The sequence below is a fragment of the Rhineura floridana genome, chromosome 6, assembly GCF_030035675.1.
Source record: "Rhineura floridana isolate rRhiFlo1 chromosome 6, rRhiFlo1.hap2, whole genome shotgun sequence".
Classification (NCBI taxonomy): domain Eukaryota; kingdom Metazoa; phylum Chordata; class Lepidosauria; order Squamata; family Rhineuridae; genus Rhineura; species Rhineura floridana.
The window spans coordinates 71,658,622-71,681,924 of NC_084485.1; the positions used below are offsets into that span (position 1 = coordinate 71,658,622).

At 42.7% G+C, this 23,303-nt stretch overlaps 1 protein-coding gene and 1 long non-coding RNA gene across 3 annotated transcripts; one reads left to right on the forward strand and one right to left on the reverse strand.

The window, feature by feature from the left end:
* Positions 1 to 2,309: 2,309 nt before the first annotated feature.
* LOC133386682 (triggering receptor expressed on myeloid cells 2-like) lies at positions 2,310 to 22,570 on the forward strand. Of its 2 annotated transcripts, XM_061630392.1 has the most exons (5): positions 2,310 to 2,462; positions 10,187 to 10,531; positions 11,343 to 11,397; positions 17,877 to 18,045; positions 19,732 to 22,570. In XM_061630392.1, exons 1-5 carry the CDS (start codon positions 2,420 to 2,422, stop codon positions 19,753 to 19,755), a joined length of 636 nt encoding a protein of 211 aa, XP_061486376.1. In that variant the 5' UTR covers positions 2,310 to 2,419; the 3' UTR covers positions 19,756 to 22,570. The 2 variants fall into 2 exon arrangements, with proteins under 2 accessions (XP_061486376.1, XP_061486377.1); XM_061630393.1 differs by lacking the exon at positions 17,877 to 18,045.
* Positions 2,438 to 17,928, reverse strand: LOC133386683 (uncharacterized). The gene is made up of 3 exons (XR_009763240.1): positions 17,861 to 17,928; positions 3,171 to 3,306; positions 2,438 to 2,508 (listed from the first exon to the last, which is right to left on the reverse strand). It is a non-coding gene; the product is annotated as an uncharacterized LOC133386683 (long non-coding RNA).
* Positions 22,571 to 23,303: the final 733 nt, after the last annotated feature.

Genomic DNA, 23,303 nt, shown 5'->3' on the forward strand with positions numbered 1-23,303 from the left:
CTCCCAGGTAAGTATGTACAGGATTAAGTGACCTCTAAGTTATACTGTTGACAAAAAAAATTACAAAAACAACTAGTAAAGTACTAAAGTTTGCATTTTTCTTTGATGATAAGGGATTGCCATATTGATAAAAATGTGTTTTAGTTGAAAGGGGTGCTGTGTTTTTTGCAACACAATACAGGCATGCCTTTAAGCACCGCAACAGAATGCCTGTTCAGTACTGGTGGCAACATAATGACTGTAAAAAGACATTCCTTGTCTTAGTATTGCAAAAGCACCATTTCAAGTGTAAAATTTGATTTCGAGTGAAAAATTATACGTGGTATCACCTTTGCTGGGGTAGGGGGTGGATGTGAGATTCTGTTATGCCATTCTGTTAACCTTATGGATAAAAAAAAATTCTACTACCCTCTGTGTGTGTGTGTTTATTTTTAATGTTGTTTTAGGCTACTTAGATATGCAGCAACCAAGGCCAGCACCTTGTAGGCACTCCATTTTTAAAACAAGTAACTTAAGTGTAATTGTAGTGATTACTTTTGAGTAATGGTAAAGTAATCCGTTACTTTCAGAGCAGTTGTAATGGTAATTTATTACTTTTGGGGGCCATGTAACAGTAATTGTAATTTATTCCTTTTTAAAAGTTATCTTCCAAGCTCTGACCAATAGTTATGTCATTACCATGACATGCAAATGCAGCCACTGAGTTCCTGTTTCACTGATGACAGCTTTGCCTTCCAGAATGTGGACTTATAAAGAGTGAGCCCCCAAACAGAACGTAAGATGTGCAACAGGAATGGAGTTGTGTGCAAACCAAGCACAGCCAATATGCGGAAACAAAATGTACTGCCACCTGTCTAGTCCCCCAAGCAGCAAACCCAGAGAGAAAAGAGCAATTAAGACACTGGACATAGAGGTGCAAAAGCGGTACAAACTGTACACAGCTGCCATGAAGCATGAGGCATTAAACCTTCCTACACAAACATACCCACGGAGAACAGCTGTGGAAAGTGACAGCCAAGTAGAAGTGGTAGGAAAGTGGAGGATATTTGCAGATACAAGCAGACAGGAGGAACTGCTAAACAAAGCAAAGAGAAAACAAGGATCATGGGGAACAAAAGCAGAACAAAAAGTACAGTGTGCTCATGAAGGCTGGGTGTCAAGGTCTGGTGGCAGACCAAAATATGCAGAGGAAGTGGCTTTTGCCAAGGAGGATACAGTATGCTGGGTGATTCAGGACATTATCCAGAGCATGATGAGATTTTTGTATGAAGGACACAAGAGCCCTGCTGGCTCAGGCCAAAGGCCCATCTAGTCCAGCATCCTGTTCTTACAGTGGTCAACCAGTGCTAATGGGAAGCCTGCAAGCAGGACTTGGGTGTAACAGCACCTCCCCCACTTGTGATTCCCAGCATCTGGTATTCAGAGGCATATTGCCTCCAAGAGTGGAGAAACCAACCACTGAAATTACTTAGGCCAGTGTCTGGAATGCCAATGGGCTAAGTTCATTTAACCCAGTTCCCAAGCGTAGTTAATACCCAGCTCCCAGAAAGCACCATCAAATGTTAACACAAACCTTAGCGAACTCTCTGTGAGTAGCTTACTTTCCTGAGGAGCTCAGATATTCAGTTCCATTGTGGCAAAACTAAAGAGGGCCTGCTAATGCCAGTCTGGTTGTAAGGCATAGGATGCTACAGTGCCAGCCTCATGTGGCATTGCTAAATATCTGGATCTGGGACACACAGAGACTCTTGTGCCAAACATAGAAAAACATAAGATTTTCAGGATTTCACAAAGCCTTACCAATCATCATCAACTGCGTGTATGCAAGCTTCTTCACTACTTTAAAGATATGGGGTGCTCTTCTGCCAGTCCCTCATATCTGCAATATTCTCTTCTTGTCCAGTTAAGGTGCATAAACTGTGTACCTAACATGTGAACCCAGTGCAATAAGTATGACACACACTGAATCATTATTGTTCATTTACACAACCTGTGAATTAAGGGACACTGCAAGTGCATTTATGGCTATCAGCTTCATATTTCAAGAAGTTGTATGAATCTTTGCAAATCACCAGAGAAATCAATGGGACGTCAATGAGCATCAGCAATGATGGCCATGCATGGGCTGTTATTGGGGATCAAAGCCTATCATCATGACTTCCTCTCCTGAGGTAGCAGTCCCTCTTCCCCTTTTAGGTTCTAGATCCATCCCCTTTTCAGGTTTTATACATATCACTGCTGATCCCTACATTTTCAGCAAGTGAGTTTTTTGCTGGTATATTGCTTAATCCACAACAGAGTGTGACAGAAGTTCCTGTTCTTTGTCCTTTGTGTCTAGTAAGGCAAAAGATCTACCCTTGTGCAAGAGTCTCTTTTCTTCTTTACTTGGGAACTTTCTCCCTTGATCTGCCGTAGAGAGATGGAGAACTTTGTGCATCTCATCTTCTTGGTCTCCTTGGCAGGTATGAAATTTAGAGTTCTGTACCGGTTGGAGTGGTGATAAATAGGCTATAGGAATAAATTATTGTCTGATTCACAGTATGAATGCGTCAAATAAGGACTGGATTGATATATATGCATAATGCTGAAGGCAGGGCACAATGGATGCTGCTGAGACCAAGCTTTTCATTTTATTTTATTTTACTAACATGTAATTCTTAATTTGCCAAGCACCACAGGTACATGTTGCTTGCTTCTACTGTCTCCTTGTGGCACATTTTGTAAACTGCATGAAATGGGATATTTGGCTAGAGATACTTTGTATGGAGAATTACGTTTCAGTACAGGAGATTGAGCTAATGACCCCAATGAGTCTCTTGTAGTTGTACAGAACTAAAACTCTATAAGCCTGAACACAATATATAAGGCTATGGAAACTCAAATTTGGCCATCCAAAGGGCAGAGCAGAAGCACTGATATCCTTGATGTTGCTCTATGCCACTTAAGAACATAAGAAAATCCCTGCTATATCAGGCCAGAGGCCAATCTAGTCCAGCATCTTGTTCTCTCAGTGGCCAACCAGATGCTTATAGGAAGTCCAAAAGCAGGACCTGAATGCAACAGTACCCTCCCCAACTGTGATTCCCAGCAACTGGTATACATACACATACTGTCTCCAACAATGGAGGTAGAACATAGCCATCATGGCTAGTAGCCACTTATGGACTTACCTTCCTCTGCTTCTATGTATATATTTATTTGGTTATTTGCTTGCTTGTTTCATATCCCACTCAATCCAGTAGGTTTAGAGCAGTTTACAGCACTTTGTCTAAATGTTTGTAGTCCTGTCCCCAAGCCGCTCACAATCTAAGCAAATCAAATAGTTTAAGGGATAGAAAATATTCTAAAAGGGGCCAAATAACACAAAGACATTATTCTAAACTTAAAACCTTTTTTTTAAAAAACCCAAAACACCACACCACTCCTTAAATAACCAGTCCAAAAAGAATCCACAGCAGAGTTCTTACTGCAGACCTATGTGGTTTGGTTTGGTCTGAGTTGGGCTGGCTAGGAAGCAGAGCTCAATTCCAGGTGTAGTGCTGAAGGTTTTCTCTGGAGCTCTGCCCAGGAAGAAGATGGAGGCACACATTCATCACTTGTTGACTGTAGCATCAGGTGATGATTTGCACATCACAGACTAAACACCACCGACAGACTAAACACCACATATTCCCCAGTATAAACATTGCAGACCCAATACTTTTCAATGGAAACAGCTCAGATTTGCAGCGGAGTGCCAAACTCCAATGCAGCTGCGTAAGAATGACGAAGAAAGTGGTCACTGCCACATTCATATAAAGGGGGGGAGGCTCTAAAGCTCAGCATTTTGACAGATGGCACCTTTCCCTGTGTGCACTTTTTCCCCTTCATGCTCACAATCACCCTTCTCCTGAAACTGCTTTGCCCTGGCTGTTTTCTTCCAGTGGAATTAACTCCTGGCAGGAGAAAAACAGGTGGGCAGGAGTGATTTCAAGGGGGTAAAGCAAGGGTGAAAGGAGTATTCAGCTCTCTTTGCTGCTCTCCAGTCATCTCCACTCTTTGCTTTAAATGAATTTATCATAGCCAAGCAGGGCTGTGCTGCTGAAATGTCTGTTTTGGCCTTGAGAGTCACCTGATGTTCAATAATTGACTGCTGAGAACTAAATTGTTGTATACTCTTTGGTGAACCAGCCTCTACATTCTACATTCTCTTCTGAGCTCCACTTGTTCGTCACTCTGCACTGTTTGGTGACAGGGCTGATCCATATGGGAGCATAACTTTGTGCTAAAGACGCTGTTTTTACCTCTGTTTTCTGTTTGCACTGTCTACAGTAAGGGATCAGTGCCATCTGCAAACATGGTGTTTTCTAGTCACACTTGAGGGGAAGCATCAATCACGCAGGTTCCTAAAGACCACGCCCTGTAATTTAACATTCCCACTCACTCTTGTTACCTGGCAACTGCACATGCTCAGTTTGTTCTACCAGTAAGTTTAATCAAAAACAACAACAACCTGGAAGTGTGATTATTTGTATTTTCACTGGTACAACACAGATGAAATACAAATCTTTGTTTGAACAGTGTTATGCTTTTGGGCACAACTAAGGGGTAAAAAGAAAATAAAGGCACCATTTGCAGCAATATAAAAGGAGCTTACAGAATGGGAGAGAGAAGCGGAGTTTCTCTTCATCCCACAGGAAATGAAATGAAAGAAGGGAGGAGGAGGGAGTGGGCGTGGAGAGGGGAAATATTGACACACCCACCTAAAAGCATCAGAGCACAGCATCTGCAAGCCCTAGAGATAAGGAGTGGAGACATTTTTCCTTCCCTTTTTGGACTATCAGAGGATTTGGTTAGTATGGATTTACAGGGGGAAAACTGCGTGATAGCTTCTGTTGGCCAGTGACGTCATGTGAACCATGCAAATTAAAAGGGGATGCAAGTAGCACCAGATACACAATAAATTGCCGTGTGGATAAGCCAACAGTCTACCCTGCTTTTCAGGTACCAACTGGGATGAGGGTGTCTTGGGAGGCATAGTGACAGAAGAGAAGATGCCTTGGACAAAAAAATTCTCTTGAAAGTAATATTGCTTAGTCCTATATTTGGAACACCCCGAGGTAACCCAAAGTTTGTGCGTGTTCACAGTTTACTGTGTAGACTTTAAATAAGACTGTCAGTATTTTGCAGGAGGGGTTCAGGCACTTACCAGAAATTTAGGGTCATGCAATCAAAGTGCATTAAAGTGCTCTGTCGCTTTAGCACAATAAATCCACTTTAAGAAGGGGAAAAGCCTAGCCTAGGAAAGTGGCTGGGAAATGTACTGAAAAGTGTGGGATGAACAAATGATTAACAGGAAGATGTGCAAACAGCCTGCAAGCAAATCAGGATGAATCCTCATTGTTGTCTAACTGCCCCATAAACAAATCAGAACAAATGCTCCCTAAAGACTCTACCACTGCATAAGCTTTGTGGAAAGAAATCAGGATGAATGTTGAAAAACCAGGTTGTTGGAGAGCCCTTGGGGACAGATGGAAGATGCCCACCGATTATTGTCTACTCTGACTGGTGGCGACTCTCCAGGGTCCCACCATCTAATTTACCACTAAGCTATAGAGCTGTGCCACCACCACCCCAGATTTTTTTTAATTATCTTTTTAATTTGTAACACAACAGACAATGGCAGTCTCCATTTAAAGAATGACAACTTGTCAGCTTGTTTTAAGAACAGGAGCAATTTAAGAATAGGATCCTCTGAAAAGTTCAGTGAATAAGGCAGGGTGAGTGCACAACAATAATAAATAATAATAATAAAATAATAAAATTTAATTTTTGTGTCGCCTATCTGACCGAAGTCACTCTAGGCGACATACATATTGAAATTCAATAAAATACAATATAATATACAATATAAATACAGAATAAAATACAGTGCAGTCAACAGTATAGAACAATGTAGGGCAATCAATAACCAATTTTAAACAGTCATAGAAAAATTAGCCTACCCCGGAGATCCCAAAGGCCTGTCCAAAGAGCCAGGTTTTTAAGGCCTGGTGGAATGTATCCAGGGAAGGGGCATGGCGAAGATCAAACGGGAGGGAGTTCCAGAGAGTGGGGGCCGCCACTGAGAATGCCCTCTCTCTAGTCCCCACCAACCTAGCTGTTTTCGTTGGTGGGACTGAGAGAAGGCCCTGCGTGGTTGATCTAGTCGGGCGGCTTAATTGGTGGTACTGGAGGTGCTCCTTCAGGTAAACTGGGCCGAGACCGTATAGGGATTTAAAGGTTAAGACCAACACCTTGAATTGGGCCCGGAAAACAACTGGAAGCCAATGTAGATGAAATAACACTGGCGTAATGTGATCACGGCGGCGGCTGTTTGTAAGCAAACGAGCTGCCGCATTCTGTACCAGTTGTAGTTTCCGGACTGTTTTCAAGGGTAACCCCACGTAGAGCGCATTGCAGTAGTCTAACCGAGAGGTGACCAGGGCATGTACCACCAGTGGGAGCTGATGAATAGGGAGGTAGGGTTGCAGCCTCCGTATGAGGTGTAGTTGATACCAAGCTGCCCGGCTCACTGCCGAAATCTGAGCCTCCATGGACAGCTTGGAATCAAGAACAACCCCGAGGCTGCAGACCTGATCTTTCAGGGGTAATCTCACCCCATTAAGCTTCAGGTCAGCAACACCCAACCTTCCCCTGTCACCCACAAGTAGCACCTCGGTCTTATCAGGATTGAGCTTCAGCCTGTTCCTTCCCATCCACCCACTCACGGATTCCAAGCACTTGGACAAGGTCTCCACAGCCAACTCCGGTGAGGATTTAAAAGAGAGATAGAGCTGCGTGTCATCAGCATATTGGTGACACCGCAGCCCAAAACTCCTGATGATGGCTCCCAGCAGCTTTACATAGATGTTAAATAGCATGGGAGAGAGGATAGAACCCTGTGGCACTCCACAAGTGAGGGGCCAAGGGTCTGAAACCTCCTCTCCCAATGCTACCTGTTGATGCCTGTCAGAGAGAAAGGAACAGAACCACTGCAAAACAGTGCCTCCTATTCCCAATCCCTCCAGGCGATCTAACAGGATACCGTGGTCGACGGTATCAAAAGCCGCTGAGAGATCCAGGAGGACAAGAAAGGTGAATTCTCCCCTGTCTAATGCCCTCCTCATATTATCTACCAGAGCGACCAAGGCTGTTTCAGTACCATGTCCAGTCCTGAAACCCGATTGGTATGGATCCAAATAAACAAAAGCCTCAACTGGAAGAACCACCCAAAGTCTGCTCATTCAAGACTTTCCCTGACTGAGTTTGGATTTTTCATGCTCACAATCACCCTATTATTACTTAAGTGAGCCTTAAAATTACAGCCTGTATATAGAACTTAGAAATATTAGAACTTTGTATTATGGGCTAGAGTTAGACTCCACCTCTTGGACTTTCCTTTGTTCTGCTTTTCAGTTTCAGTCTCAGTTCTGTTCTCTACTCTGCCAGCACTACCTGTTTGTTTGCCTGCAGAAATAAGAGGGTTTTTCCCCCTGCAGTTATTATGATGAGTAGAGCAGGGCTGGGTGCTTGTTGCTTAAGGGTGAAATAAAGAATTCACTTAAAGTGATCTGAAAAAATGGCTACCCTAAGTTACCCTTTACTCTTTTAAAGCTCTCACTATACAATCATAATGGCTATTTTTTCTTCTTTTTCATGAGTACTTGATTGCAAACAATGAAAATAGCCCTAGAGGAACAGAAATATTGCTCTGCACACTACAATTTAGCTAGCTGGCTGGCTGGCTGGCCGGCCACCTAGGCTGTAATCTCTGATTTTCCCAATGTGTGCATCTCAGCAAGGTCTTTTCAAGGTTTCTGGGCAGAAAAATCAACCCAGCAACCAATAAAAAAAAATCGAAGTGCTTTCCACTATTAGCTTCCATTCGCTTAGTCAGTCCTTTATACAGCAACCAGTTTAAAAGTTTTCCCTTGATTATCCAACAAGAATGAGGATCTAAAGGTCAGGAACAAGACTAGGAGGAGGAACCCTCAAGAAGGAGTTAACACCTTTTGGTATACCCTTGTTCACTGTATCCTTAACACCCTTTTTTATTATCAAACAAAAAAGATATGCAAGTCATTTAATTCCTGGTGTTCATACAAAATTTTATCTTGACCTTTACATAGCCCATTATGTAAGTTAACATACTCTCTGCATGGAGGAGGAGTAAGGGGGAAGATCACATGCCTTTCCTTTTCCCTGGCTTGGCCCTCACATCCTCTCCACCAGTGAGCTATGTGCCTCCCCCACAAAAAATTCCCAACCTAGAAATGTGGCTGCTCCATCTATGAAGGAAAGGTGAAGACAGGAGTGCATGCCTCTTCTGTGGCAAAGGAGTGAGGAGATAAGAGATGCATGAAACATCAGTAGACATGTTTAGACAAAGGATAAATGTTTATGTCTGTGGACCAGGAGCAGGATTAATGTTACATCACTGGCCAATGTACTTTTATCAGTGATCGATTCCCTGCCCCTGAGTGAGCCAGCAGTCTAATCTATGACTAATGCCCCAACTAGACATGATACAGAGGAATGTATATATCCTTCTAACTTTTCTTTAAAGCCAAAAACAGCCTTGGGAGGCTGTGAGTTTAAGCAAAGAGATGGGGATGGAGAGGGAATGCTAAACCCTGTCTCTTCTAGCTATTTTTCTGCTCAGCCTGACCCATTAAATTTTTTTCTCCTCAAAGGGGAAAACTAAACACATGCACACATGCTTTGAAAAGTTGCAATGTCCAAAATATGCATCATTTTGCTGGAGAAAAACAAGGACTAACACATAAATAGAATATTATTGATTGCAAGGGAATTGCACTGGTGTGAACACAACCTTAAAAAGCTGCAGTAAAAGGTATTCTGGACTATGAAGCAACATGAAACTCTTGTTTCAGGCAGCAGATTCCAGACAGGGCATTTTTGCTGCCTGTAGTCTCATTATGAAAAGAAAAATACAAGGTGCTCCAACTCAGAGAATGGGTCGAAGGCCATTTTGATTTCAAGTGCAAAAACCTCTAATTCCACTATACTGTGGAATCACCCATGTCAAGAGAAAAGGTGGGCGCTCCTCTGTCTATAACTATAGGTTTCCTTCTCTAAAAATTGGTAGCTGAGATATAGGGCTCTTCCAGACGACTTGAGCACTCATCCCGTGTTTGCACAAATTTTGCATAGAGATTATATCAAGTTATACTGAGCATTCATTCTGATTTGTTTGCACAGAGGTTTTCTGACCAGATATCATCTAATGTCACTGTTATGCCACACTTTCCAGTGAATTTTCCCTTTACTTTTCTAACCACAAAAAAATGGGTTTTTTTGAGGGGGGGAGGAGGATTTGTTGCACAAGAGTCCCAAATCCACTTCAATTGTTCAACCTACATTTGCCACGATACGACTGAATCATATCCGCAAAATAGTGACAGCCTGGAAGCAGCCTCAGCCTGCTCTTCCCCAACCCCCATATTGCAGGACTCTGTCCCAGGAGCAGCATGTATGTATGAGTCACACAGGGCCAAACTACATTACTCATGCTTTTCTTCAAAATGTGCTTAAGCTGGCCATTTTTATTTTGAACAAAATGCAACCCTGTGGACCTCTGATCCCGAATTTGCTCCTGATCCAAACTGATAGCCTCTCTGTTTTTCTGCTGAATATTGTCCCATCAGCTGCTTTTTGCCCCTGTGACTACAGTAAACAGCACTGAGAGGAGCGAACAAACAGCAACAGAAGAGGGGCAATTTTCAGCAAGAAATCAACACAGAGCCTGATCTAGATTAGGAGCATATTCTGAATCAAGGACCTACACAGCTGCTGCTCCTTTAAACTAAACTAAAATAAAAAATTGCCAGTTTAAGCATGCTTTATATAAAGTGTGGCTACAACAATGTTTTATATTCAGAGAACTCAAGATCTGATGCAAGCTGAACTTTTAATAGGTGTGGGTGTAGGCTAAAGCAATTTACATGCAAATTAGCAGAGGGGAGGGAGAATTTGCTTTCCTGAATCTACGAATCTCCTCCCCATTTATGCAGGGCATGCAGATGGCAAGCTTCAGACATGTGGGCCCTGCAGGGCTCTGGATGATGTGGTGTCGGTACTATAGTCTGGTCACCTCCCAATACAGAAATGAAAGAATAGAACACAACCCTTCTCTCTTTCCTAGAAGCATACACGACTGAGGATGTTGCAGTGGTGTATGGTATCGAAGGGGAGTCCATCTCCATCAACTGCACCTACCGCCCTAAGGAGAACCAATGGAGAGAGAAGAGCTGGTGCAAGCACATCAGTGAGATGGAGTGTCAGCATGTTGTCAGTGCCCGGCGGTTTTGGATGCCGTTCCTCAAGAGAAGGAATGGCACCACTGCCATTGCTGACAACATCCAGAAGGGGATCCTCACGGTGACCATAAACCCACTCCAGAAGAAGGATGCCGGTTTATATCAGTGTAAGACAGACTTCTTGGGGACCGTGAATACTTTGCAGAAGGTGAACGTGAAAGTGCTTGCAGGTAGGTCTCTCTAGGCCTTTAATTAGCGGAGTGCGCCGCCTTTTAAATAGTCAAGTCTGTGACAGAACATTATGACCCCAGTTTTGATTTCAGGCCGGCTGTGCAAAAACATGGTGAAAAGCAAGCAGAGTCCTAATCATCTTGCACAAGACAAAAGGGGTGAGGAAGAGGTCCTCCTGGCTTCTTGTATAAGTTGCCTATTTCCACAGAAACTGAATTTTTAGGCTACAGAGCAGTGTGTAAAAAGGTTGCAATCCACTGGGTTGAAAACAATGAGCCTTACTAAATTCTGGGTAGAAATACATAGGGTCCTACAGCTAGCTTTCATGTATCTAATACTGGTTGTGTGACAGTGGCCTGTTCTTTATGATTGCCTTAGTACCGGAGCAGAAGATAAATCTGATCAGGGTCTATGGGTAGATCTCTGACTGGTTTACAGTAGTTGGCAAGGGTTTCTGACTCCGATTGTCTAACAACATCAACAGCCATCAAAAACTTTCCTTCTCTGTATTAGGGTGCTGGAAAAAGAACTCTTAGGGGAAAAACAGGGGTGGGTTTTTATGGGAAAGGACCTATAAGCTTCATTCTGGCATTGATCACAAATTCCTGGGCAGAGCTTATGCTCAGATGCACTTGTTCCTTAATTTTTAGCATATGTCCACCTTCTGCAGGAGCTACTAATTCATACTTGGCTCTGGTTGGTGGGTCTCAAGGTTCTAGTGAAAAAACAAAGTATATCTGGCCTGAGGTCTGCTCACTCTTGCCTTAAGATAATCACTAATGTCATTTAAATTGCTGTTTCTACCCCCAGGCATATGGGAGACTGAGGCACCTGAGGAGCCTAGAGCAGTACACAGCATTTCCAGGTAAAACTGTACATTCATTTTAGTGAATAATTTACACCATTACAATAGCAAATCAGCGGGGGGGAGGGATAATTTGCTTTCCTGCATCTGGGAATCTCCTCTCCATTTATGCACAACATACATATATGTAGATAACATTTTTAGACTGTGAAAAGTACACTCTGGGTGGCTTAAAAGGCAAAATGTAAATCACAAAACACACTGAAATAAATAATAACTATCAAAACCTAAAAGTAGCAGCAGCACCCCACTACCACTACCTCCATAAAACATTTCAGCATACAGCTGGGGGGGGGGGAAGCCCAGCTGAATAAAATGAATAAATACCAAGCCAAACTTCTCTGGCCTGGAGAGAAAACAACAGGTTCAAAGCACCAAGCTTTGCAACTTTTACTATATGAAGATAAAAGAATGAAGGATACAAATGCAGTCGAAGATGGAACTTTGCTTTTGATTAAGGATATCTGTCTATCTATCTACACATATAATATTTTTGTAAGCCATCCCACAGTGTAATGGCAGCATTCCATGGAGCGGTTGGGGCTGCAGCGTGAGGCATGCGAGGATGACAGACCAGCAGGCAAGTGAGATGGGCATGAGGCAAGCAAGCAAGCAAAGTGGGAGAGCGAGGTGGCCCAGGCAAGCCATGGAGGAATTATCAGGGCAGCCCAGGGTAACCCCTTAGCAACCGTCCTTCTCTGCTCTTGCTATCCCTCCCTCCACCTCATCTACAGCTTCAGTGGCAGAAGGCAAGGAGGAGCGAAGTGGCGGGAGAGACCAATTGCTGAGGTGGTGCCCCAGCCACTTCCCACTCTTCCCGTATCTCTTGCCTCAGCCAGCTGCCTCCCTTCTCCTCGCAGAAGATCTACAGGGGAGAAGAGGAAAAAAAGCCTAGTAACCCGTTTGGGGAGAGAGAAGAGGAAGCTTAGCGACACTTGGGGGGGAGGGTGACCTGTTTAGGAGTCCATGTGTGTGTGTGTGCATGCATGCGTGTCTGTCTGTCTGTCCTAGGGGGGTTGGGAATCTCTCTCTGTGTGTGGGCTTGTGTGTGTGTGGTGGGGAGGTGGCAAGCAAAGCAGGCAGTGGGGGCAGAGCCCCCAGTAAGAACATAAGAAAATCCTGCTGGATCAGGCCAGTGGCCCATCTAGTCCAGCATCCTGTTCTCACAGTGGCCAACAGATGCCCATGGGAAGCCCAGAAGCAGGCCCTAAGCCCAAGAGCACTCTTCCCCCCCCCATACGATTTCCAGCAATTGCTATTCAGAACTATGCTGCCTCTGACTGTGGAGGCAGAACGTTGTGGCTAGTAGTCTACAGTTAATGATAAAGGCTGATGGCAGAGAAACCTAGCCAACGACAGACAAACAGGATGGGCAAATAAATGATGCCTATTCATTGACTAAAAGTGTCATGCAAATCACCTTGACCATCCATTATGATTATCCATTATGATTTCTTCTCTCTCACCATCAGAACAACAATCCCCTGTCCTGTAACTTAGTAGCTCTCGGGCTTATGTTCTCATATGGTTAAGTTATAGGCAGATCCTTGGCCTTAATAGTTGTTACCTTCTTGGAAGGTGGTTAATTTGTCAGGTGGAGCCCATATGTTCTATGTGGAAGGTCCCAGGATCAACATCTCCAATTAAAATGTAGCAGGTGATGGGAAAGACCTCTGCCAGAGAACCTGGAGAGCTGCTGCCAGTCAGAGTACAGAGTACTGCACTAAATGGACCAACAATCTCGTTCTATAAAAGGTATTGTCATATTTGATAGCTCTAAAGGGGATCAGGCAAATTCCTGGAAAATGAGTCCATCAATTGCAATTAATCATGATAGCTGTGTGTTGGCTAGGGTTGATGGAAATGATAGTCTAAAACACCAAGAGGGCACCAGGTCGGTTAAGGCTACTGTATGGTACTCTCATATTTAAAGGCATAATGCCTCTGTATTCCGGTCCATCTTAGGGACAAACAATGGGGGAATGCTTGAGTGCTTCCTGGAAACATATGATTGGCCATGGCTGGAAACAGAATGCTGGACTAGATAGACCCTATGTCTATCTTGGAATTAGATTTGCCTGACCATCTCTTAAAATTAATAAAAGAGGCACTATCACAATGGATGCTGTCATATGATTGGGCCTCCAGATCTTGGTCATTTGATGCAGGGAAAGTCCAAGAGCAAGGCTGAAATTTAATTCTCAGCAAAGAGATGGATGTTCAAAGCACATACTGACTATTGGGCAGCTTAAGATAACTAAAGCTGAGACTCTTATTGGTGGTGCAGTTAGGTCATTTTTTACTCTGGATTTAATGGCCTGATGTCCTTTCTCTGGACTTAATGGTCTTATGGGTGGGCATGTCTTTAGATAGTAACATGTATAAATTCATTGAAAATGTGGTGAGCCAATTCTGCTGCATTTGGGGACCTTCCTCATTCTGTTAAATGGGGGCCCTGGACTTCTGCCCCCACGTCTTGCCCTGATGGCACCACTGTACGGCATGCACAGGCAGCAGCTTCCAGCTCCTGTTCAACATACAGACTGTCAAAAAACCATCATGGGGAGAAGCACTTAATCCAGCTAGACTGCAGGGGATTGGAAGTACTCAAGTGCATTTCCAGTCCTTGGAATTAGATTTGCCTGACCATTTCTTAAGAAATTACCTTAATCATCTTCTCCTCCCCCCCTCCCCATGCTGCAGAAAGGAAAATGAATTCTTGGTCCTGTGAATTTCCTCAGAGACCTCTGATTCTGTGCATCCTCCACTCACCAGGGATATGCAAGATAGTTCTGACACAGAAATTACCAGTTCTCATTACAGTCCCCACACTTGCATTGTTATCAAATCACAAAGGGTGGGTTCAAATAAAACTGCTAAATGCGATCTAATCAATTGCCTTGTACATAACTCACTGGGGCTCTTCAGCTGTGACATCTCAGGGATGATGCAACTATTATTTGCCAGATTTGAGGTGCAAATGGAGAAACTGGTAACATATTGCAAGATAGACCTATAAAGCAAGGTAGGGGGAGAAATTTAAAGCAGAGCATGGGTGGACAGGAGGGGAAAACCAATCACATTCCTCTCCTGAACTCCTCTGCTCAAACTTGGATTACTGCCATGCATTATTGGGCTAGCCAAAGTAGTACCCTTCAGATGTTGTTGGACTACAAGTCCCATCAGCCCCAGCCACTATGATGAGTGGTCAAGGATAATGGGAGTTGTAATTCAAAAACATCTGGAGGGCACCATGTTGGCAACCCCTGCATTATACATAGGGCTGCCTTTGAAAATTATTGGGAAAATTCAGCTGGTCCAAAACAGGGCAGCAAGATTGTAGTTAACAGGCTGAACTGATCATATTAAGTCAGTGCTTTCCCATCTGCACTGACTTCAAATCTATTTCCAGGATCAATTCAAAGTTCTGGTATAACCTTTAAATAGCTTGAGGCCAGGAATCAACTCCTCACACATACTTGCCTGCCCCTAAGATCATATTCAGAGGCCCTTCTCCATCTCCCTGCCCCTGAAATTAGGCCACACAGCAGAGGACCTCTTCAGTGGTAGCACCCCACTTGTGGAAAGCCCTCTTCAGAAAGCCTCACCTGCCACACATATTTCTGACTTTATGCCATCAGGTGAAGACCTTTTTATATTTCCAGGCTTTTCGTTTTTTTAAAAAAAATTTAGACCTTGGGCCATGCTGTTTTCATTCTAAATTTGCTTTAACTAGTGCTTGATTTCATATTTTTGTCATATTTTTGTGTTTTATTTGTGTGTGTTTTTAAAATGTACACCATCCAGAGAACTTACTGTTAATGGGTAGCATAAAAAGGCTTTTTTAACAGCCACTTTTGTTCTGGTTACCTAATAGGAATTATTCCTCCCCCCCCCCAAAAAAAAAATCAGGAGAAAAAAGAACTTTTCAAAAAGCAGGTTAGGGTGTTGATAGGGAAGGATTTGGCCCTCTGTCCTTGCTACCCCACTTTGTACAGATTTGGCAGCAACCCAATCTTGACACTCAGGATTGATGCCATCATGTCTACTTTGGTGCTTAGAAAACAGAATATTTCCAGTCTCTATAGGAAGAATTTCCACCCTCCATTAGGCTTCCATGTGGAATGCAAACTCTTGGCAGTGAAGGGAATTTTACACTTGCCAAAAGCTATGTTAAACAAATGCAACTTGACAGGAGGAACATTTTCAAAGTACAATGAACTGTGAAGGAAGAAGAAAGCACCTCATAAATCTAACCAAGCTCAAAAATCTTCACTTTCCTCTTCCAAGTGAAGTTGAGAGCTACAGCTCCATATCCCACTTCTTTTTTAGGTTCCCAGGTGGGGTCTCATCCAGACTCAGGCCACCTTAACCTCAGCATGCTGCTGTATCATATTCCATCAGGCTGTGTCCTGGGCTAGAGGAGAAGGCAACTGAGCAGCTAAAGTTACTTTAAAAAACACCCCCCCACACCACTCCCCGCTGCCATCATCTGAAGTTCAAGTAGCCAAGTGGGATCAAGAAGCTCCCAAGGTTGCATACCTGCCTCTTCTCAGGGAGTGTGAACCCAGGACATAATTAATTCTTACTTTGTTCGTGCATGACCTGCCGCCTAAAACTGCCATAAAGCAAGTAGAGTTGAGGATCTTCTTCATATAGAACTTCATATAGAACAGAAGTTCCCAGCCTGTGTTCCATGGACCACCAGTAATCTGGCGGTCTGTGGCATGTCTGCATTAAATATTCATACTGATTTTAATGGTATTTTTATTGCTTCTTGTGTTTCCTATTTTGTATTTTATTGTACTACAGTTCATATTGATTGATTGATTGATTATTTGATTTGTATCCTGCCCTTCCTCCCAGCAGGAGCCCAGGGCATATTCTATGGCATACAAATTGAAATACAATAAAATGCAGCATAAAAAACAAAAGAGGCAATAAAAATACAATTAAAAATCATGCAGCATCTAGCGCAGTGCATTACAATTGCTACAGCAGGCAACAAAAATGGTCCGCCAAGACTATCAGCGATTGTCAAGTGGTCCCTAGGGGAAAAAAATTGGGAACCACCTATATAGAGGATACTGCACTCTGTAACTTTGGACATTCTTACACAGCAGCTGCTACATGTAAATACTGACAAGTGTTGGAGGATGAATCCTTGAGGTATCTCATAGGTTAGAGCAAAAGTCATCTAGGGGCAACTTCTGATACCATATGCGACATTAAGTGCTTGCAACAGCTCTGAGTCCCACAGCTCTAGACAACTCTGAATGTGAGGCAGGTGTGTGGAACAAAAGGAACTAAGCATGGCCCCGCAGAGTTTCACTCACTGAGCTTTTATGTTACTGCATAACATAGTTGGTGGAAACTGGCCCACCAAATGTTGTTGGACTCCCATCAGCTCCAGCTAGCATAGCCAATGGCCAGGGATCATTGAAGTTGTCCAACAACATCTGGAGGGCCACAGGTTCCCTCAGTCCTGTGTTACTGTATAAAAGGTAAACAGTTAAGTTCAAAACTAATTTTGGAACATTACGTCTGAGTTCTTATGGGACCCATGGAACCACTATCTTGTGGTGGTCTTCATTTTCATTGCTTTGCTATTTCTGCATGTGCTGTGCAATCATTTACTTGTCTGTTCAGAAGCAAGTTCCACTGTATTCAACGAAACTTAATTCCAAATAAGGGAGCATAGGATTGCAGTAAATATACTTACTTTATACATTTAATGTGTAATCAATGTGGTGCACTGAGCTGATTGTTGTGAATCATTATGTTATTTTTCTTGCAACAAAGGGGGGGGGTCTTGGGAGATCTAGAGCAAAGCAACATCCAAGAGTTATGGCCTCAAAAAATCCCCCAAACTGCACACATCAGCTCCCTGCCCCCCCAGCTTTTCTATTAACCAGATTCTCATAAACAAACCAAATATGTGTTTATCAGTAGCGCACTGTACAACAGAATGTTTAAGCATTAGGTGGGGCAGAGGTTCAAATAAATAGGTGTATTGATTGATGTTCTTAATTTAAAAAGTTTGTGTTTTAGGAAGTCAAATTTCACTGAATTCAAAACCTAAAAATGAGCCATTTTTAAAAAAAATTTATACCCCTATAAATTTATTTCTTTTAAAATATTATACACCTATAAATTTGAATGCGCATTTGCTTGAGTTACAGACTTCTAGAAATTGAATCCAATTTCACACCATATATTTAAAACACATCTCCACTGTAATATCCACCACCGCCCCAAGAATCCTTGGAATTGTAGTTTACCTGTCATATAGCTACAGTTCCCAGCACCCTTAACAAACTACAGTTCCCAGTATTTTTTGGGAGAACTGCAAATAGAATTTCAGCAATGTAAAATTTCAACAGCCGTATCATGAAATATCACCAGGAAATCTGCTGAAAAATTGGTTTTTCTTCCTCTGTATTATGTTTTCATAATAAATTACCTGATTCATACCATAGCACCCCATCAGATGCTCAAATCAATCTTCACTTCCTTGTGGCTACATTCTTGGGTTTCAAGCTCCTGGTTGCAGTAGTCCTCTTGATTGTTGCCAAGACCAGCTGCAGTAAAAGGCAGCAGATGGAAGCCTCAGCAGAGAAAATGAGCACCAGCTCCTCCCAATCACAGGTGATGTCACTACTTTGGGTGCAAGAGATTGAGAGCCAGGTTGTCACAGAGGTTATTTTTAAACACCTTATTATCAGAGCTTGGAAAAGTTACTTTTTTGAACTACAACTCTCATCAACGCCAGCCAGCATGGCCACTGAATTGGGGGAGTTGCAGTTCAAAAAAGTAACTTTTCCAAGCTCTGCTTATTATACAGACAATAGTTTGTACCAACCTAGTGGGACAAGGTATCAGGGGAGTGTCTCCCTGTGCAAAGCGAGACTGTAGCAGACGTCCTTGCATCATCACAGAGCATTCCAGAGAATACTACCAGATTACACAGGGAGCCAAAAATGCTAAAAGTAGCATGAGAGCCCAGATTTGTATGCTGTTTCCAGGAGGGCAAGTGCCCCTTGAATTGAATTTCCCCGGGCAACTGCCTAGACCAGCCTTTCCCAACCAGTGTGCCTCCAGATGTTGTTGGACCACAACTCCCATCAGCCTCAGCCAGCATTGCCAATGGTCAGGAAAGATGGGAATTGTGGTCCAACAACATCTGGAGGCACACTGGTTGGGAAAGGCTGGCCTAGACTACCTGTATACCTAGTCTCAACCTGAACATCGCAGGATTCTGAGGCCTGTTGTCAATTACAGTAGGGAGCTGGCCACACTGCAAATACACAATCTTGGACATCTTTATTGCTTCCAGAATAACTGGTACCTCTTGAATTGTGGCTCTCCTGGTGGTTGCCTATTCTGACTGTGTTTTTGAGCTCTACCCACACCACAACTGAGGAATACATTCACAATGCAAATACATGCCTTCCCTCAATTAATCCTAGTAGTTTAAATTCTGTGAAAATGCTGGGAATATGTTGAAGTCCCTCCCCTTTACAGTTCAAGCAATGAAACTCTGATGTGCTTTCTGGAAACAAATTCTTTTTTTTTTTTAAGGCAGAGTGAGTGTTTTATTTATTTATTAAAATATTTGTCTGCCACTACTTCATTAAAAACAACAAAGCAGTTTACAGCAGGTTAAAAAAAAACCCCATAGAATAAAACATTAAAAATACAATAAAAACTAAGGTCAACTGTTGTGAAAAAAGCATGTTTTTAATTGCCTGAGTAAGCCTGGCGGAACAGAAAGATTTTCAGCAGGTACTTAAAAGTTATAACGGAAACACCTGCTGAATCTCTGTTGGCAGAGCATTCCAGAGAGATGGGCCAATGACACTGAAGGCTCAATGTTGTGTTGATGTTAAATGAGCCTCGCCAACTCGGGGGATGACTAGAAACTCTTCTGCGGATGATCTCAGTGATGGAGCTGGGATATAAGGGTTCAGGCAGTCCCTAAGATACCCTGGACCTAAGTTCTTCAGGCTTTGTCCATTAATACAAGGATCTTGAACCTTGATGTGCAGCCAGTGCAGATGTTTGAAAAGGGGTATCACATGTTGTTGGCCATGTGCTCCCATCAGCAATCTGGCTGCCACATTTTGCACCAACTGGATCTTCCAAACCAGGGCCAAGGCCAGCCCAACATAGAGCGCATTGTAGTAATCCAACCTCGAAGTTACCAATGCATGAACACAGGGTATGCTATACAGTATATTGTTAAGTCTAGAATGGATCCGATGGGGTAATGGTAACTCTGGGCTGTATATGGCTCCCTGCTTCATCTAACTTTATGGCTATTCTTGTTTCTAGGATAATAGGGAAAGTTTGGCATAAATGGATATGATGGAAGGAAGAAGAATGTGTAAGAATTCACAGATAGGTGCGTAGAAGTGGCTCCAACAGACAGGATGAGAAAGATATGTTTGCTTTATCCTGTGCCCTGTGCCTAACGTAAGGACTACTGTGGTTCCATTTGCAAAGCCAGATTTTGCCAGCAAATCAAACAAACACTGCTTTGCTATAGACAATACCGTGTGTGAAACAGATGCTCTGTGCAGATGCACTTTTAATCTTATCCTGAGAACACACTATAGAGTGTAATAATTAATGTAGTAGTGTACATTTCTTTTTCTAAGCTTTTTCTATTGCAAAAGGGTGCATAACAACAATTATGTGCAGAAAAAAACAACAAAAGCTGTAACAAAATATACATAAATTGCAAGAATTCAAAACAAAGGTAATAAAGAAGAACTTCATTATGAACAAGTGATTGTTTCTTCCTAGGTATACTTCCTCTGGCTTTTGTTTTTAGAACCATGTGCATATACCTTTGTGGATAGCCTGTAGCATGAAGCGAAATTGCACCTGGAGCTAATTTGAAACGTCGGTATGACAATTATGTGTATATGTAAAAATGAGCCAGAGTTACATTCCTTCTGAGATACAGAAGGTTTACATAATAGAAGAGGCAACCTACTGGTTGGTTGACATAAGCATCCACTGCTAACCTCCCTTCCCTTAGAAATACTATTGAGGGAAACTGAAAGCAGGGAATGGTGTTCTTGTCTTTGGGTCTGTGATGCAGACAATGATCCCTCTGATGTGATCAATATCTTTCCGTTCTTTGAAAATCTGAAAGCAACAGGCTTGCAGTTCTAATCTAACCCAGACTCACCTGATCAAACCTTTCAAAACATTTCTTTATTAAATTGCAGAAGTGTTCTAGCAGTCTGATATGATCTGTCCTTCCAGTATATTCATGATCCTGTGCATTTCAAATGATGGTGACTGATAAGGTTGCCATTTATTCTCCCCTATTGCATGAAGGCCATGCTTTCAACAGCTGCATGACAGACTCGCAAATCTAGCAAAGAGCTGCAGAGATTCAAGACACTAGACCAGCCTTCATCAACCCTGGTGCCCTCCAGATGTGTTGGGCTACAATTCCTATCAGCCCAAACTAGTTCTGACTAGGGCTGGTGAGAATTGCAATCCAAAACATATGGAGGGCACCAGGTTGGCAAAGGTTCTACTGGACAATGGGTAATTTTGAAGCTGCATGTGTTGAAAACTGCTAAATACAAAGCTCTGGCACTTATAAAAAAATAAACAGGATCAAATGCTTAGCATTGCCATTTTTTTCTCTAGCAGGGCCACTGTGACTTTAATTCCTGCTTCCAGCACTTAAGCAAGTGTTATTTTCCCAGTAGAGGGATAAAGGCCCAGGGAAACCTAAGGCCCCACTTAATTTCTGCTTGCTATGCAGTTGTTAAAGACACACGCACAAAAAGGAGTCAAGAACTGTAACAAACTCCTGAAATCTGTACCATGAACCCTTGGCCACTTCCAGTGTCCCAGGTGCCAGGTTACTGTCAGAAGATAATGGGTGTTTTCTGCCTCATGACCACTGACGCCCAATTTACATGTGACATGAGCCACAACTAAAGTATTAACCCACATAAGGATTCCAAGTGACTTTGATCTCATTTTAATATACCTACCATGTTTACCAAGCCAGATGCATGCAGTGTTGGCAAAGCAGTAGCAGGTTCCAATTTTGAACTTAAATGTGCCACGTGGAACATTTATGCAGAGCGAGTGGTTTGCCCATAGTTCACATCATACCTAAATATTAAGTCCTGATTCCTAAGATTGCCAGCTTTCACACCAGAATCACTTTTTAAATCTCCTGCTGAAGCAAAAGTAAAGGTGTCCTGGGGTCCTCTTTGCCCATTTTTTCTGCAGTCCAGTAATCTATTCTCTTGATGTGCTGGCCGGTCTACAGATGTGCTACACAACAGGGGGCTGGATGAGAATGAGCAGGAAGACTCACAACTGTTTTTTAGCTCACTCAGAGATTTAGGGAACAGCAACTCCAATGTCTGTATCAAATGCTGGCAACCTGAAATATACCTCAGTAACTGCAGGATGAGAGATGGCAGGCTGTGCACTACACAGTATCCTCATGTTCACATACAATTTATGTGCATGTGGCCTAGAGACAAGGTGTATCTGTCCCGACTCACACATAATACAATCCTATTCAGTTTTTCTCAGGAGCATGTACCACTGTGATAAATGGGGCTCACTCTTAAGTAAATGTGCACAGAACTGCAACCTCAGAAATATGATTTACAGGGACCCCAAGGAGGAAGATGAACTCTGAAGAATGCTTGCTGTAGCAAATCATGCTTGCAGTGCAAACCTACACACACTGATCAGAGGGTAAGTCACATTGAACACAATGAGCAAACATGAATAGGAATGCGCTTTCACAAAACTAACAAGGCGACCCCAAAAGACAAAAACAAGGATGATGAGTTGCCAGGGCAGGTACCAGAAAAACAAAATGACCCTAATAATTTGGGAAGGCTAAATCTCTTTGTCGTAATTTTGTAGAATCTTGGGGAAAAAGTGGAAAATGGAATCGATACCAACAATGGAAGAATGACTATTGAAATTAATGGACTTAGTTGAGATGGACAAATTGACATGTCTTATTAGAGAAAAAATGACAGATACATTTCTTAAGGAATGGAAGCCTCTTTTGGACTTTTTGTTGAAAGAAAAAAATGAAATGATGATAATGGGATTTGACGATTAATTAAGATAGACTTTGGAAAAAAGTGAATTTCGTATGTTCTAGGAGACAGGTTTGATATATATTATATACTTATAGCTGATCTGTAACAAATCGGAAGTCAAGTTTTTCTTTTTCTTTTATTTTTTTCTGTTGTATTGTTTTTGTTGTATTTGTATTTGTTTTTATAAAAATTTGAATAATAAAAAAATTATTATAAAAAAAAATCTTGGAAACTTGTCTATGAATGTTACAGAATATACCAATCTTGTGCAGAGCCTTGGGAACCTCAGCTGCAAACTCCTTTCAAAGTCTGTAGATTCAAGAAGTCTGAAAGTTCAGGTCCATTGAATGTGGTGTACAGGCAGAGTGAGGTAGCCACCTGAGGGAGCAGAAGCTGGGGGAGGAGGGTGACAGCATCCTCCCTCCCCCCCAGCCATTCCTTCTGAGTCCCCTCCCTCCCAAATGTTTGCTTGTTGCTGGTCTGGGTTTTCTGGCTGTCTTGGTTAACTTCTCTCAATGCATTACAGTCAGTGCACAGAATGAGCAGGCAGAGAGGCAGTCAGGCTAGGCCACACACTTCAGTGGGCAACATTTGTGTGTAAGGGTTTGCTCTGATCACATGTTGCATGCTGGCATCACCCCAGCTATACTGCATTGGAGTGGGCAGGAGAGAAAATGCCAGAGCCATGAGCAAGCAGTGGTGAGAAGTTGGAGGACTAAGTGGTTTATGCTTATGTGTCTTGCTCTGCACCACTTAAGCTAGTCCGCTGCCCTCAGGTGGTGTAGAGGACACTGTCCT